General features: G+C 47.8%; 1 protein-coding gene across 1 annotated transcript in view; it reads left to right on the top strand.

The window, feature by feature from the left end:
* The first annotated feature begins 8,676 nt into the window (after positions 1–8,676).
* FGD2 (FYVE, RhoGEF and PH domain containing 2) overlaps positions 8,677–18,232 on the top strand; it is a 293,541-nt gene continuing 283,985 nt past the window's right edge. Inside the window, exon 1 of the mRNA XM_078644352.1 lies at positions 8,677–10,977. Within this exon, the coding sequence (XP_078500478.1) occupies positions 10,907–10,977 (71 nt within the window). The 5' untranslated portion in view covers positions 8,677–10,906. The remainder of the gene's footprint in view (positions 10,978–18,232) is intronic.

The following is an 18,232-nucleotide window of genomic DNA, read 5'->3' as shown; positions in this document are numbered from 1 at the left end:
CCTTTGTTAAATTATAAATACGGACAACATATATACATTACAGTTTCTTGATGAGTTGTTGAGGTGCTCACACCAGCCTTCCAGATCAAGTCATATAAGGTGAAGGAGTTGCATTGTCACCTGGCAGCATAGATTTAGACTCACCTGCTTGACTTGGTAAACTTGTATCACTCGAAGGTCTGGAACTGATGAACATCGAGGTATATGCTTGAAATATGATGAGTTTCTCGTAATTGACTTTCTGGTACGTTGAGCAGTCACCATATATTCTTTACTTGTCACGATTCTCAATGCTTCAACATCAAATGGAGCATCAGACTTGCATTTCTGTTTTTGTTTGACTATGACCCAATCTCTTTCCTTGTAAAACGTGTCCGGGGTGCAAGTGCACTTATCTGCATAGGCCTTTAGCTTTCTCTTCCAAGAAGTGTTGGTGATATTAATCTCAGTGTTTAGTACACGGCTCGTGGTCCATTTTGGTAGCTTTGTCTCAATGGTTCTCCCAGCAGGGTGGCAGGACTTTCACCTGTTGTAGGATGGAGAGTTGAACCATAGGCATGAAGTGCTGGACATAAAGCTGACTTGAGATCGATTTCTTTCTAGTGCAGCGCGCTGAACCACTTTCTTCAGGGTGCCCATGAATCGTTAAACAACACTGTTTGCCTGTGGCCAGAGAGGTGTACTTTTCTGATGCTTGACATTCAAGCAATAAAGAAAGTCTTTAAACTCTGCTATGGAAGAGTGGACCATTGTCAGATTTGAGAATGAAGGGAACACCCCACGCTGCAAAAATATCATCCAGCATCTCAATGACTTTGTCATGTGTGGTCAATAATAGATGTTCCACTAAGGGAAAACGTGGATACTCACCAATAACAACCATGAGATGATGGCCTTTGCTTAAAGGTCCAAAGAAATCAACTGCAATTTTCACCCATGCTTGTTAGGAGAGTAAGACATATTTAGCTGATGCTGAATTGTCTTGGTAGAAAAGCCGTTACACAGGTGACAAGCTTTCAATTCCTTCTTATTTAGCTGATGCTGAATTGTCTTGGTAGAAAAGCCATTACACAGGTGACAAGCTTTCAATTCCTTCTTGACTCATCTGTCAAGGCAAGGAAACCACACTCGGTCTCTGAGGGCTCTCTTGGTGGCTACAACGCCACAATGTCCTTTGTGTGCCAGTTCAATGACTTGTTGTCTCAAGTTCTCAGATATTACAATTCTCAAACCTCTTAGTATGATACATTTGTGAGTAACAGAATGTTCTTCCTGCACATGTTTTAACTTTTGATATTCATTGTCATCTGTGTGAGGTCGACTATGTCTTCTCCATGATTGTGTTGCAATTATATCGTTACGTGTGAGCATGTCTCTGTCTGTATTGGTAGCAGCAAGAATCTGCTCAGTGGATAGAGCTGCAGGGGTGCTAGACTTTCCTGTAAAATTGATTTATGCTTCAGCCGTCTTAGACATTGCACTGTAATGCTGTAACGTCACTTGTGATAAGTAATCTATGAGGTTGTGATTCTTCTATCTCTTATGCACAATAGTGTAATCATACTCTTGCAATCACAACCTCCACCTCTTGATCAAGGGGGCATCTTCGCTTTCGGATTTCCAAAAATGGTGATCAACGTCTGGTGGTCAGTGACCAGGGTGATATGATTTCCATACAGAAACACATGAAAATGTTCACAAGCCCACACCGCAGCCAGGCTATCTTTTTCTGGCTGAGAATAAGGATGTTCAGTCTGAGATAGACATCTGTTGGCATAGGCCACAATGTGTCTCTCATCATTTGGATGTCCATTGTGTTGAGCAACGATCGCGCCCAACCCCACTAGACTTGCGTCTACTACAATCTCAGTATGTAACTTTATATCAAAGTAAGCCATTTCATTTGAATTTTCAACGGGGTATTTGATTTTCTTGAAACTTCAGTCACATTCAGAGGACCACTGGAAGGGAATAGTCTTCTTTGTCAAGTCTCTTAATGGGGCACTCACCATGGCAAAGTCACAAATGTATCTGGAGCAATAGCTGGCCATGCCTAAGAAGGATCACAGCATGGTTCCATCTTGCAGGGGATGGGTGGAGGACAATGCTTACACCTTTTCAGGGTCAGAAGTCATTTCTCCTTCAGAGAAATTCTGCCCAAAGAATTTCAGTTTGGTTTTGTGAAACTCACACTTTTCTCCATTTAAAGTGAAACCTGCATCAGCAAGCTGACATCATACTTGTGTAAGAGCTTTGTCATGCTCCTTTTGTGTGGCCCCAAACACTAGTATATCATCACTGTAGTTAAAACCATGTGTCACTGGTTGAATTATTTGGCGAATGACATCCTGAAAGATTTCTGCAGCTGACTACACAACATAGCTAAGTCTTTTGTATTTGAGCAAACCAACATTAGTTGAAAAAGTAGTAGTAATAAAGTATCCTTTATTCAAATCAAGACGGGAGAAGACTTCGGCACTATTAAGCTGTGTAATCATGTCCACTATGTGTGGACCTGGACGTCTTTCTCTCTCAATTGCTTTGTTGGTGTAGGAAAGTAGGATCTGATTTTAGGGTTACCCATAATTTTTGCTTGATGTAATGCTGTTTCTGAATAGTCTGACTGGGATCCTGCTAATCAGGACCCCAGTCTCTGTGCTTTCTCCCCTAAATTGTTTTGGTAAGTACTTAGGTACCTTCCAGATTGGACACTGATGTAATCTTATCAGTCCCTAGTACATGGTACTAAGTTACCAAGGTCTTAGGTACACCAGGGCCCCCCCATGGACTAAAGCATGTATTATGCCACCCATGGGAGACCACTCAGTTTGCAACTTCAGGCCTGCCATTGCAGCCTGCGTAAGCTGGTGCTAGCACCACTTACAAAAGATATAAGGTTTCCCTATAACTAAGGTCACTGCACTTAAAACCTATAAGTCACCCTTAAGACAATCCTGAAGGCAGGGTGTTTGGTTCTGAGTGTGAGGGTTCCCCTGCATGAGCAGGACACCCCTATAGCCCATGGAGTCTATTGTCCTTGGTTGTAAGTGAGACAGCCATATGACATATAGAGGGGCACCGCGTCATTACACGATGAGCATCTCTAAACTGGCTGTAATGAACCCTATAATGTTTGGTATCAAACATGTTGGAATCATACCCCACACCTTAAACGGTATGGGAGGTATGATTCCATGCACCGTAAAACTCCTTTGGTAGGCCCTCGGTGCTCCCGGGACCAGTCTTCCAGACCCGGACAGCAAGCTAGGGCTGCTGTCGGCCAGAGACACGTTTCTGCCCTCCTGCTGCTGAGCCAAGCTCGGGCAGGGGAAGGCAGAGCAATAGGTGTCCTGTCACAGTGAGGTGTGACCACCTCCCAGACAGGGTTTAGTGTATTGGGGCAGGGTGGGGCCGCTTGCCAGCGCCACAAAGTCTGTGTGCAGGGCACACTTGGTGCCCTCCACGCATAGTCCAGTTCAAACTAGTTCAGGGAGCCGTTGGCGCAAAACTGGACAAAGAACAGAGGAGTATCCTCGTCCAGCCCCTCCTTAGGAAGGTCCCTAGATTCATCGTGGGACAAGATACATTTCAGATGCCACTTCTTCTTCAACCGTCTGGGTGCTCTGGACTTCGCTCCGGGTATCACGGCTGCACTAGGAAGACTCCTGCTGCTCCTGATCTCGTCGTCCAGCTCGTCTGCTGCAGCGTCCGTGCCTGTGCTGGAACCTTCCATAGTCTGTGGGCATCCAAGACACCTGAAGGAATCTCCCTTTAAGAGAAGGAGTCACTTCCCTGCATCTGCAGGCCCCGCAACTCAGCTGACCCGTCTGCTGATCCTGGGCTGCCACAGACTCCAAAAGGCTCAGCATTAGAGGTGGTGGTTCTTCTGATCCCTCAAGACCTGCCCTGTCCTCTCACCAAGCTTGAGGCCAGTATCCCTCGTCGGATTGCAGGAACCAAACCCCTGTGCACTCAGGGTTGCTATAAATGATCCTTGGCTTTGCAATGGCTTAGAAGCGGCTCATGTTTGAACCTTTGTTTTCAATGGTGTTAGCGGTGGTACCGGAGACAGTTTGTTATATTTCTCTGCCGGCGTGATATTTATCGATGCACCACTGTCTATAATGAAAGTTGTAGAGCAGCCATTAACCTTTAGCATGATCTTGGGGTATCAGTTAAATTTGTTTACTCGCTTCACATGGCGATCTCTCTTTGACTTGTGTTCTTCTTTGCAAGCAGCCAATCCTAAATGTGCATGTCTTTCTGCAGTTGACATCACCATTGCACATCCATCTTCTTCACTGTTGATTGATGCTGATGATTATGATGCTGAAAAGCCTTCGGAAGATTCATTTGACGACGATCGACTCTGTTTAGTCTCTACTTGCCTCAATGATAAGCAGAATAGACTACTGTAATGCACTTCTTCTAGGTGCCCCAGTTTCCCTGACCAAGAAACTACAAAGAGTACAGACTCTGGCGGCTAAGCTGGCACTAAATCGGCCACGTGGAGCCTCTGCCTCTCTGGCCCTCAGGGACCTACATTGGCTGCATGTTGGGCAAAGAGTACAATTTCAGGCACTTTGTATTGTCTATAGGGCAGTGCATAGAATCGGACCTAAAGTACTAGAAAGGAAATTTGTATGGTACTCGCCGGTTAGATCTCTGCGTTCCTCTTCCACAAATCTGGTCTGTGTTCTCCATGTTAAGAAAGCTCGAAGGGGAGGTAGATCTTTTAGCTACACAGCAGCTAGACTTTGGAATGCACTTCCTCTGGAGCTTAGACAACTGAACACCTTGTCATGCTTTAGGAAGGAATTGAAAACCAGATTGTTTCCTAGAGAGTAGACCGTGCCTTTCTCTGCTCTGACACTTGCAGCTCGGTAATCTAAGCGCCAGGATACCCTTGGGGTGACAGTCGTGCTATATAAGGGCACCTTACATTACATTACATTACATTACATTACATTACAATTAATGTTGCTGTTTGGTGTTGGGGGCGTGGCTAAAATGCTTCTGGAACTTTCTGGTGCCCATTTTCTCTTCCCATCCTGATGCACTTAGTTTCTCTTTCGCTTTGCAGATTATTATGAAATGGTTTTCTCTCCCACAGCTTTTGCCAATGACGGCCCCCGCTAAACCAGAGGAGCATCGCCCCACTGCTATTTAACCAGTGCACAAAAGAAAATGATAATAATAGGACATTATCATTTTATTTTTCTTTGCGGCACTCAGAGCCAGGTGGGGGTGGGCCTGGGTTCTGTGATTCCAAGCAGAGTGAGGAGTGATTTGTACTCCTACAAGTGCATATTTTGATTTAGGTGCCCTCTGGGGTCGGCCAAACCGTCATGCGCACTTGGCATGTTCTCCATTGGGCTGTTTTGCACAGCCTCGTGGAGAACATGTCCAGCCTCCCCAGACACTGCCTGAGCATCCAAATAGGATGCCCCGATAAATCAGGACGCTGCTTCTGCAGCCTCCTGATTGGCTTGGAGAGTCTGGAAGCCTGAGTGCTTCCAGTGCTGTGGCCGATCTGAAGAGGACGGAGGTGAGGCGGCGATGGAAAAGGTACGTTTATTTATTTATTTTTAATCCATTTCTACCCACCTCACCACCCCCGTTCTGAGGCAGCCGCCACTGTCTTTTGCATATTTGTCCAATGGCGGGACATTTACCTTTGTATGGAAACAAGAATCCACTTCAGAAACACAATTTTATTTTTCTCCGGAAACATCATCTTTTGGGCCTCCACTTTGTGGTTTTGCTTACTTTTCATGATCAACGCTGATTCTTCTGGGTTGTTCCAGCTTCTATACCAGCAGTCTCTCGATCTGCATGTGCCTCAGCTCTTACAGCCATGAGTATCTTTTCTAGACTAAGTGTCTCTCTCAGCATGCATCGTCTGAACAAATCAGAAAGGAAACCATCAATGACTCTGAAAGCATGGCTTCTTCGTCATTAAATTCAGTGACCTTACAGTGCTTGATTAGGGTATCAAGTCTTTCAACAAACTCAACCATCGTTTCGCCAGCTTGCTGTCTTTCCTGTTTGAAAATGTACCTTTCATAGTCAACATTCTGCATTGAATTGAACTTTGCTTCCAACAGTCCTTGATTTGACGTTACGATATCTCATCATCTTGTGATAATCTCTGTATCACTCCTTTCACTCCATCACCTGCAAGGTTCTTTAAGTACTTGCTGATCTTTTTGTCATTTACTTTTTCTAGAGCACCCATGAAGTCATCAAATGTTTTGATCGATGCAGTCCATCTGGCACCAATATTCTCCTTTTTGGCAGTGTCAAATGGCGGTGGTGGTTTTAACAACAGAGCAACCTCATATCCTATGTTGGGACTTACTGACGTTGAGAGTATATGCTGTCCCAACGAAGGTAGCTGCTCACTCGGACCTGCGTCTTCTGTAAGCATCAACCATGTGCTTACATCTGGGTCGTCGTGCACAGGCTGATGTCATTTGGCGCTATCTTCTTTCTTGTGAATGAGTAACGTTTTTATCTCTAGCATATGCTTGCCACCACTCTCAAATTTGTGCATCGTACCTGGTTGCCGCTGCCTTTAGCGTTTCTTTGTGCCTAGTCATCTCTGCCTCTAGTGCTTTCTTGCACCTGACTGTCACTGCCTTTGGCAATACTTTGTTCCTGGTTGTCAATGCCTTTAGCATTTCCAGTTTGTCTGGACAATAGATCTGTGTTATACTGTGGTGCAATATCTCTTCTTTTGGCCTTACCGGTAGGTTTCTGGTGGTCATTCTGATGGTGCTCCTTTATAGTACCTTCGCCTTCTGTAAGGGCCTTATAAAAGGTTGTGTGGCATTTTGACTCCACATTTGCCAACTGTAGCCTGCTTCTTGGGGCGCATGTTGCATGCACAAACAGTTTTCTGGACCATGTCAAGCTCTCAAGGAGAGCATTCTTGTTTCTTTGGGGCACAGATCCCCTACTAGTTGCCATTTGTAGCATCCATCTCATCTCTGGGGCACGCAAACGACTACTCCATACACTGAACCTTGTAATGTATGGCATGCAACAGGTAACTGAATGCACTGTGTCACAGACTTTATTGACCACACACTGACAAACCTAAATACTTCCCAACTGATTAACTTTGTAAGGAGTCCACCTAGGACCACAAGGGTCCTATTGCACATAATCACACAACACTACACATGCAAGTGTCTGTATTCACTTTATTTTGATGATACCAATTCCAGCAGGCCAGCTAATGGCATGGCCGCTTCTACACAACTATGCAAAGCATCTTTCCTCATTTAAGTTTCCCTCAGAAGCTGCAGGCCGTTATCATCCTTGTCATATCTCAACTAAATTTCAGAAATAGCCTTACCTATGACCTGCATCCTCCTCACTCTGAAGGTTACAAATACCACACCAAAGCTCCAAATGCTTCATTTGACCCTCATGGACTCTGCATTACCAGCAGCCCCATCCACAGTGAAGTCCTACTCTTCTTCTAAGTAAAGCGCCAAAGGTACATGTTATGAAAATAGGTTTGAAGCTGTGAAAACTCACAGTTTTTCACTTCGTACATAATTGAACTGCTGCTATTTGGCAAGATTTCATAATGGAATCTCACACACCATAAGCTGTGTTTAAATGTGATTTTGCACTGCAACTTGTAGTGCCTATTTTTTAATTGTAATGCCAACTACCTATGGATAGTTAGCATAAAGGATTTTGAATAGGTTGAAGGGGGCATTCACAGAGAGTGTTTGTACACTGTACGTGTTGTGTGTGGACTATTATAAGCTTATAGTGCATCTGTGGTGCTTTACTGTGTGGGGACAGGAATCCACTTTGGAACCCGCATGTGGATGGTAAACAAGATGGAGAGATCCTGACTGGCAGGGATGTAGAGTGTAAACCATTCCTGGGGTTCTTTGAAGTGGAATAGGATCCCGGAGAAGGAAGGCAAGCCCCTTTGTTGTGCATAGACAGTCCCTGCCACCTTCCTGGTTCATTCTTCCCACGAAGGTGTTACAGCAGACAGAGTTGTACAGTCATGTAGAGGAAGACCTCTCTTTCTTTTATGTCATTGGTTTGGATTTCCTTGTCAGGGAACTCCCAGATCCACTCCACCTTCCTGCTGAATCTTGAGAGCCTGACCAGTTTGGGTCTAATTAACAAAATGTCAAGAACTGCCTGAAACTGGCTAAAGAGATGGATCTGTGAATCTGCATTGTTTTTTGAAACATTTTATTGTTTTTTATTTAGTACAGGTATTAACCATTAGGAAACATATTTGCTGCTTTACAGGAGGAGTTACCAAGTCCTTGTTATCTATTGTACCTGCTACTGCCCACTTGTTTCTCTGAGGCCTCCTCCTGGCGCTTGTGTTGCAAGTATGTGGAAGAGGCTCAGCATGGTGCTTCTGCTGAAGCCAATGCATTTCTCGACTTGGAAACTTTGAAAACCATCACAGATCCCCTGAGCACGCACAGACGTTGCTATTACTGTAGATGTTTGGTTTCTTGAAACACACATGACCGTCTTGGAGCAGATCCCTTTTTTTGCCTTTCATGACACTCGAGACTGCTTCCTCTTTTTTTTTTTAGTTATGAGACAACATAGCGTTTCTCGAACTCGAAGAAAAAGGTGACTCCAGACTGCATACACCCATCAGCAGCCCTGCTCCCCTGCACAGTAGATGAGGGAGCACGACCAGAACCGCCTGGGCTGCAGACTTCCCTCAGCTGCCCACATTTACTAACTGCAGACAGAGGAGCACCACCAGACTCGCCTGGGCTGCAGACATCCTTTGGATGTCCACATTCACTAACCTCAGACAGGGGAACACCACCAGAACCGCCTGGGCTGCAGACATCCCTCAGCAACCAGATTCACTAACCTCTAACAGAGGAGCACCACCAGACCCGCCTAGACTACAGACATCCCTCAGCAGTCTAGAATCAATAACCTAAGACAGAGGAGCACCACCAGACCCGCCTGGGCTGCAGACTTCCCTCAGCAACCAGATTCACTAACCTCTGACAGAGGTGCACTACCAGACCCGCCTGGACTACAGACATCCCTCAGCAGTCCAGCATCAATAAACTCAGACAGAGGAGCACCACCAGACCCGCCTGGACTGCAGACATCCCTCAGCAGTCCAGCATCAATAAACTCAGACAGAGGAGCACCGCCAGACCCGCCTGGACTGCAGACATCCCTCAGCGACCACATTAACTAACCTCAGACAGAGGAGCACCTCCAGAACTGCCTGGGCTGCAGACATCCCTCAGCGACCAGATTCACTAACCTCAGACAGCAGAGCACCACCAGACCCGCCCGGGCTTCAGACATCCATTGGAGGTCCACATTCACTAACCTCTGACAGAGGAGCACCATCAGAACCGCCTGGGCTGCAGAAATCCATCAGCAGTCCAGCATCAATAACCTTAGACAGAGGAGCACCACTAGAACCGTCTGGACTGCAGAAATCCCTCACCGACCAGATTCACTACTCTGACAGAGGAGCACCATCAGACCCGCCTGGACAGCAGACATCTCTCAGCAGTCCAGCATCAATAACCTCAGACAGAGGAGCACCGCCAGACCCGCCTGGACTGCAGACATCCCTCAGCGACCAGATTCACTAACCTCAGGCAGAGGAGCCCCACCAGAACTACCTGGACTGCAGACATCCCTCAGTGACCAGATTCACTAACCTCAGACAGAGGAGCATCACCAGAACCGCCTGGGCTGCAGACATCTCTCAGTGACCAGATTCACTAACCTTAGACAGCGGAGCACCACCAGACCCACCCGGGCTGCGCGACATCCATTGGAGGTCCACATTCACTAACCTCAGATAGGGGAACACCACCAAAACTGCCTGGGCTGCAGACATCCCTCAGCGACCAGATTCACTAACCTCTGACAGAGGAGCACCACCAGAACCGCCTGGGCTGCAGACATCCCTAGAACCACCTGGGCTGCAGACAACCCTCAGCAGACAGAGGAGCACCACCACACCTGCATGGACTGCAGTCATCACTTAGCAGTCCAGCATCAATAGCCTAAGACAGAGGGGCACCTCCAGACCCACCTGGACTATAGACATCCCTCAGCAGTCCAGCATCAATAACCTAAGACAGAGGAGCACCACCAGAACCACCTGGACTGCAGACATCCCTCAGCGACCAGATTCACTAACCTCTGACAGAGGAGCACCACCACACCAGCCTAGACTGCAGACATCCCTCAGCAGTCCAGCATCATTAACCTCCGACAGAGGAGCACAGCCAGACCTGTCTGGACTGCAGACCCCTCAGCAGCCCAGCATCAATAACCTAAGACAGAGGAGCACCACCAGAACCACCTGGACTGCAGACATCCCTCAGCGACCAGATTCACTAACCTCAGATAGTGGAGCACCGCAAGACACACCCGGGCTGCAGACATCCATTGGAGGTCCACATTCACTAACCTCAGACAGGGGAGCACCACCAAAACTGCCTGGGCTGCGAACATCCCTCAGCGGCAGAGGAGCACCATCAGAACCACTTTGGCTCCAGACGCACATCAGCAGTCGGGATCCTCCACAACACTGCTGACTGGTAGTTGCATTCTAGGAGCTGCCTCCTAGAGGGTCAATAGGGACTCTTAGCAGCTGGTGTGCTTAAACGCCTCTGGTCGTTGGTGCAGTAGGATAGCTCTGGTCCAGTTTGGGATAATACCTCTTCTTGAGGAGGTGTTCAGGTTACCTTCTTGTATTTTTTGAGGATCTCGGTCTCCTGGTATCTCTGCTAAGACTACCTTATAGTGCACATGCTAAGGATGACGGACATCTTTTACTGCTCGTAAGGAGGGGTCTCCTGCCTTTAGTGTGGACTTGAAGGTGTATGTTTTCGACTTGTCTCCTGCAGTGATGGAAGGTGGGACTGTGAGCAAAAAGCCAGTTTTCCAAATTATTGCCCAATTTGAAGACCAATCAGTGAGGTAAGTGACGTAGTACTGAAGGGATTGGGTACAATAAAAGTTTCCTGAATAGGGGAACGGGTACATGCTCATCATTGGAGTACTGAAGAGATGCTGCGGCGAGGAAGAGCCCAGGCTTTTCCACTGTTTACTAGCCCTTTGGTAGGGGCAGATAAGCATGGTCAGCTTGCCTACAATTTACTCAGGGTGTACTATGAAGCATACATTTCGTGGCACTGCATACAATGCAAATGCACATTAATGTAATATAAGGAATTTGCAGTTCTTGGATTGTAGAACAGTAATGGCACTGTTGGGTGAGGTTCACACTGTTGGGGTTCCATAGCACTGATGCACTTTTGTGAGAGGCTCACACTGCTGGGGATGTAGAGCCCTGACGGTGCTTTTAGGGAAGGGTCACACTGCTGGAGTTTCAGAGCACTGATGCCATTGTTGGGGGAGGCTCTCACTGCTGGGGTTTTAGAGCACTGATGCCACTGTTGGGTGAGGCTCACACTGCCGGTGTTGCAGAGCACTGATGGCCCAGTTGGGGGAGGCTCACACTGCTGGGGTTGCAGAGCACTATTGCATTGTTGGGAGAGGCTCACACTGCTGGGGTTGTAGAGCCCTAATGCCACTATTGGGATAGGCTCAAACTGCTGGGTTGTAGAGCACTGATGCATTGTTCAGAGAGGCTCACACTGCTGGGGTTGCAGAGCCCTGATGCCACTGTTGGGAGACGCTCACACTGCTGGGGTTGCAGAGCCCTGATGCTACTGTTGGGAGAGGCTCACACTGCTGGGGTTGCAGAGCCCTGATGCCACTGTTGGGGAAGGCTCACACTGTTGGGGTTGCAGAGCACTGATGCATTGTTCAAAGAGGCTCACACTGCTGGGGTTGCAGAGCACTGATGTATTATCGGGATAGGATCACACGGCTGGGCTTGCAGAGCACTGATGCATTGTTCGGAGAGGCTCTCACGGCTGGGGTTGTAGATCCCTGATACCACTGTTGGGAGAGGCTCACACTGCTGGGGTTGCAGAGCACTGATGCCACTGTTGGGGAAGGCTCACACTGCTGGGGTTGCAGAGCACTGATGTATTATCGGGATAGGATCACACGGCTGGGCTTGCAGAGCACTGATGCATTGTTCGGAGAGGCTCTCACGGCTGGGGTTGTAGATCCCTGATACCACTGTTGGGAGAGGCTCTCACGGCTGGGGTTGTAGATCCCTGATACCACTGTTGGGGGAGGCTCACACTGCTGGGGTTGCAGAGCACTGATGCATTATCGGGAGAGGATCACACTGCTGGTGTTGCAGGGCACTGATGCCACTGTTCTGGGAGGCTCACACTGCTGGGGTTGTAGACCACTGATGCCACTGTTGGGAGAGGCTTACATTGCTGGGGTTGCAGAGCACTGATGGCACTGTTGAGGGAGGCTAACACTGCTGGGTTTGCAGAGCACTGCTGGGTTTGCAGAGCACTGAGCACTGATGCATTGTTTGGAGAGGCTCACGCTGCTGGGGTTGTAGAGCCCTGATGCCACTGATGTGAGAGGCTCACACTGCTGGGGTTGCAGAGCCCTGATGCCACTGTTGGGAGAGACTCACACTGCTGGGGTTGCAGAGCCCTTATGCCACTGTTGAGAGAGGCTCACACTGCTGGGGTTGCAGAGCACTGATGCCACTGTTGGGAGAGCTCACACTGCTGGGGTTGCAGAGCACTGATGCATTGTTGGGGGAGGCTCACACTGCTGGGGTTGTAGATTACTGATGGGACAGGCTCACACTGCTGGACCCTTCCTTGTTCCGTCCGATATCTTTAATTAACACAGACAGTAAGATTTACTCCAAAATTTTAGCAACCAGACTGGCCTTGGTGATTTCTCCCTTAGTCTCATTGCAACAGCATGGCTTCATCCCAGGGCGGGACACGGCTGATCCCATTCGCCATGTAATCGCACTTTTGGACTGGGCCCAAGTCACAAGATATCCCCTCGGAGCGAACCTGTTGGACGCCGCAAAGGCGCTCGACAGGGTCACATTGGGGTTTTTATGGGCAGTCCTTCAGTGGCAGGGTGTTAGTTCTGAATTTTCCAAAGCAGTTCAATCACTCTATATTGCCCCAGAGGCAACCCTTTCGGTTTCAGGATTACTATCTAGACCTTTCAGCATTGGTAGGGGCACAAGGCAGAGTTGTCCCTGCTCCCCCTGCTGTTTGCTCTATATACTGACCCTTTTTTAAGCAAAATCAGGAGCTCTGGGGATATGCTTCCACTTAGGGTCAATACATCAGAGTATAAGTTGTTGGCGTATGCTGACCACATCATAGTCTTGACTAGCAATGTAGCTTTAGCTTTCCCAGCTATTGAATATTTAGCAAAACAATATGGCCAGCTTTCTGGCTATAAACTCAACGTTACTAAGACTAAGGTTATCCAATCAGTGAGGTAAGTGACGTAGTACTGAAGGGATTGGGTACAATAAAAGTTTCCTGAATAGGGGAACGGGTACATGCTCATCATTGGAGTACTGAAGAGATGCTGCGGCGAGGAAGAGCCCAGGCTTTTCCACTGTTTACTAGCCCTTTGGTAGGGGCAGATAAGCATGGTCAGCTTGCCTACAATTTACTCAGTGTTTACTATGAAGCATACATTTGGTGGCACTGCATACAATGCAAATGCACATTAATGTAATATAAGGAATTTGCAGTTCTTGGATTGTAGAACAGTAATGGCACTGTTGGGGGAGGTTCACACTGTTGGGGTTCCATAGCACTGATGCACTTTTGTGAGAGGCTCACACTGCTGGGGATGTAGAGCCCTGACGGTGCTTTTAGGGAAGGGTCACACTGCTGGGGTTTCAGAGCACTGATGCCATTGTTGCGGGAGGCTCTCACTGCTGGGGTTGTAGAGCACTGATGCCACTGTTGGGTGAGGCTCACACTGCCGGTGTTGCAGAGCACTGATGGCCCAGTTGGGGGAGGCTCACACTGCTGGGGTTGCAGAGCACTATTGCATTGTTGGGAGAGGCTCAGACTGCTGGGGTTGTAGAGCCCTAATGCCACTGTTGGGATAGGCTCAAACTGCTGGTTGTAGAGCACTGATGCATTTTTCAGAGAAGCTCACACTGCTGGGATTGCAGAGCACTGATGCATTGTTCAGAGACGCTCACGCTGCTGGGGTTGCAGAGCCCTGATGCCACTGTTGGGAGAGGCTCACACTGCTGGGGTTGCAGAGCACTGATGCCACTGTTGGGAGAGGCTCACACTGCTGGGTTTGCAGAGCACTGATGCCACTGTTGGGGAAGGCTCACACTGTTGGGGTTGCAGAGCACTGATGCATTGTTCAAAGAGGCTCACACTGCTGGGGTTGCAGAGCACTGATGCCACTGTTGGGGAAGGCTCAAACTGCTGGTTGTAGAGCACTGATGCATTTTTCAGAGAGGCTCACACTGCTGGGATTGCAGAGCACTGATGCATTGTTCGGAGAGGCTCACACTGCTGGGGTTGTAGAGCCCTGATGCCACTGTTGGGAGAGGCTTACATTGCTGGGGTTGCAGAGCACTGATGCCACTGTTGAGGGACGCTCACACTGCTGGGGTTGCAGAGCACTGATGCATTGTTTGGAATTGCTCACACTGCTGGGGTTGTAGAGCCCTGATGCCACTGATGTGAGAGCAGACTCCAGGATCCAGTCCTGTTCCGGCACGAAGATCCCTTAGGACTCGTGCTGCCCTCGGCGGACTCCACACGGCCGCCCGGACCCGACCCACTCTCCTCCCCTAAACGGAAGCAAGTGAACCTTCCTGACGAATGCCAGCACTCAGCAGACTTCAGGACTCTGTCCTGTGCCGGCACGCAGATCCATAAGGACTCGTGCTGGCCCCCGGCGGACTCCACACGGCCACCCACCGTTCCCAGCCGTGCCCCCATGCAGGCTCAAATTCGACGATCGCCCTAGATCGCGCCCAATCAAGCGCCACTCCAGCACGCCCCAATTCAGACAACCAAGTCCTGATGACGATCCTTACTAACGTGGATCGAAACGCCGTCGACTTCACAGCTCATTAATAGGCGTACTTTTCTAATGTGGTTCAAATGATGCAAAGAAATCTTTAAATCTGTGATACCACTTTTTCACATGATCTGAGCCACCCACTGTAGATTACCTGCACTTTGTTCACAGTGCGCCGTCTATGCTGTTCTCACTCTCTCACTTGCGTCGCCACCACCACTACAGTCACTTTTGTAGAGCACCAAGTTTTATAGGGTTGTCACCAAATTGAGTTTATGCAGTGCTGCTTATAACTGTATACTACTGACAATGAATTTGCATAATAAAATAAGATGATTGAATATCTTGCTTTAAATCAAAGAGTGTTCTCCTTTTTCCTTGCCAACAATGCGATGCGCATGTATGTTTAATTGACTGTTATTCTAACCTATTGGGACATTGTTTTTTGATTGTACTGATGTGAGAGGCTCACACTGCTGGGGTTGTAGAGCCCTGATGCCACTGTTGGGAGAGCTCACACTGCTGGGGTTACAGAGCACTGATGCATTGTTGGGGGAGGCTCACACTGCTGGGGTTGTAGACTACTGATGGGACAGGCTCACACTGCTGGACCCTTCCTTATTCCGTCCGATATCTTTAATTAACACAGACAGTAAGATTTACTCCAAAATTTTAGCAACCAGACTGGCCTTGGTGATTTCTCCCTTAGTCTCATTGCAACAGCATGGCTTCATCCCAGGGCGGGACACGGCTGATCCCATTCGCCATGTAATCGCACTTTTGGACTTGGCCCAAGTCACAAGATATCCCCTCAGAGCGAACCTGTTGGACGCCGAAAAGGCGCTTGACAGGGTCACATTGGGGTTTTGATGGGCAGTCCTTCAGTGGAGGGTGTTAGTTCTGAGTTTTCCAAAGCAGTTCAATCACTCTATATTGCCCCAGAGGCAACCCTTTCGGTTTCAGGATTACTATCTAGACCTTTCAGCATTGGTAGGGGCACAAGGCAGAGTTGTCCCTGCTTCCCCTGCTGTTTGCTCTATATACTGACCCTTTTTTAAGCAAAATCAGGAGCTCTGGGGATATGCTTCCAGTTAGGGTCAATACATCAGAGTATAAGTTGTTGGCGTATGCTGCGGACATCATAGTCTTGACTAGCAATGTAGCTTTAGCTTTCCCAGCTATTGAATATTTAGCAAAACAATATGGCCAGCTTTCTAGCTATAACCTCAACGTTACTAAGACTAAGGTTATCCAATTAACAGCTATGGGTCCCTCTGAAGTGCTGGTTGTGTCGAGTGCAGTATACCTTGGGGTTGAAATTACTGCTGCAGTCGATAACATTGTAGATCTGAACATCCTGCCCATCATTGATTCTGTCAACTCTACTTTGTTAAGACTAGATAATCTGCATCTGTCTTTGTACGGCAGGGAGAATGTCCTTAAAATGCTCGTATTACCAAAGTTCCTATATCTGTTTAGAACTATCTCGCTAGAATTTTCTCAATATTGTCTTGCTAGGGTGGAAAGGTGCTGCAATAGGTTTCTCTGGGGATATCTTCAACCACGAAGAGCGGACAAGTGGATGTACCTCCCGTATGAGCGGGGGGGGGGGGCTGGTCTGTGCCGAATCTGGTGCTCTACTACTGGTCAGCTCTTCTTCATCATTTTGCCTTACCTTTGTTTGGGGACAGAGCGGTGCTACCAATATGTTACAGGCCATCTATTTTTGAGATAGGACTTGGGGGGGATGCTAAGAGGATATTGCTGCAGGTTCTTGAACCTAGTTATTACAAGAAGACCAAGTTCAAGGTCACCTTAGCAATGTTCTCAGTTTGGCGCAAGATCCGGCGTAAATGGTCTATTTCCAAAATTAACTGCTATACGCCCTTCACGGCTGCCAGACTTCTCCCCTCTGTCTTTCAAGATCAGATTACATCTAGGTGGATGGTGCAGGGAGTAAAGACTTTGGGTGACCTAGGGTCCGAAGGAACAATGGCTTCTTTTTTATTTTTAAAGGATACGTTTTCTCTTAATTCACATGAGTTTTTTTAAATACTTGCAGATTCGAAGCTATATAGAAAAATCAAAGGTCCATGCTGCAACCTTGTTCAATAGGAATACATTAATAGAATTGATTTTGAAGCGGTCAAAAATAGGGGCAATTTATCAGCATTTGCTTTCTGGCCTTCCTGACAACCTCTCCTCCCAGAATGCTAAGTGGGAGATAAAGTTGGGTAAGACCGGGTTGGATATCTCTCAGGCCCTAGAATTATCAAGCAATGTGTTAATATCAGGGAGCTTACGATCCCAATGCTACATGGCATTATTGGGTCTTTACTACACTCTGGCCAAAATGTCTAAATGGGGAAGCAGAGGGGGCAATTGTTGTCCGAGATGTGGCCTGGCGGCTGCCAATGACATACATATTTTCTTTTCTTGCCCCAAACTTGCTTCATTCTACCATGATATAGAACTATTTATCAATTCTAGTTTTAGCATTTCAGTCATATTATCTCCAGAGTTAGTTATATTTGGTTGTGACAGTGATGATTTTTGCCATAGAACAAGATATGCATCTGCTCTTCTGTTTATTGCTATGTCATTAGTGCAGCTTTGCATAACATCAGAGTAGATTAGTCAGGATGCCCCTACATTTATAAATTGGAGAGCGAGGATTTTGGCACATTATAATTTAGAATCTGCCGTCTTTCAGAGGAGGGGAGTTGGGCCAGAAGATCTGAGCTCCATTGGTGGACTGGCTTCGACATTAGGGTACAACTGTATCTTATGTTTTGCCATTTCTTTTGCTCCTACCAACTTTGTTAAGAAAAATGGTGTTTGTTTGTGTATATGGCGATGTCTATTTCAAGCTTAATAAAAAATATATATATATTTTTAAAACAGGCTCACACTGCTGGTGTTGCAGAGCACTGATGCCACTGTTCTGGGAGGCTCACACTGCTGGGGTTGCAGAGCACTGATGCCACTGTTCTGGGAGGCTCACACTGCTGGGGTTGTAGAGCAGTGATGCCACTGTTGGGGGAGGCTCACACTGCCGGTGTTGCAGAGCACTGATGCACTGTTGGGGAGGCTCGCACTGCTGGGGTTGCAGAGCACTGATGCCACTGCTGGGGAGGCTTACACTGGTCGGGTTGTAGAGCAGTGATCCCACTGTTGGGGAAGGCTCACACTGCTGGGATTGCAGAGCACTGATGCATTGTTGGGAGAAGCTCACACTGCTGGGGTTGCAGCGCACTGA

Source organism: Lissotriton helveticus, chromosome 5_1 (assembly GCF_964261635.1).
Source record: "Lissotriton helveticus chromosome 5_1, aLisHel1.1, whole genome shotgun sequence".
NCBI classification, from domain to species: Eukaryota; Metazoa; Chordata; class Amphibia; order Caudata; family Salamandridae; genus Lissotriton; species Lissotriton helveticus.
This window is presented reverse-complemented; position numbering and strand designations above follow the sequence as displayed.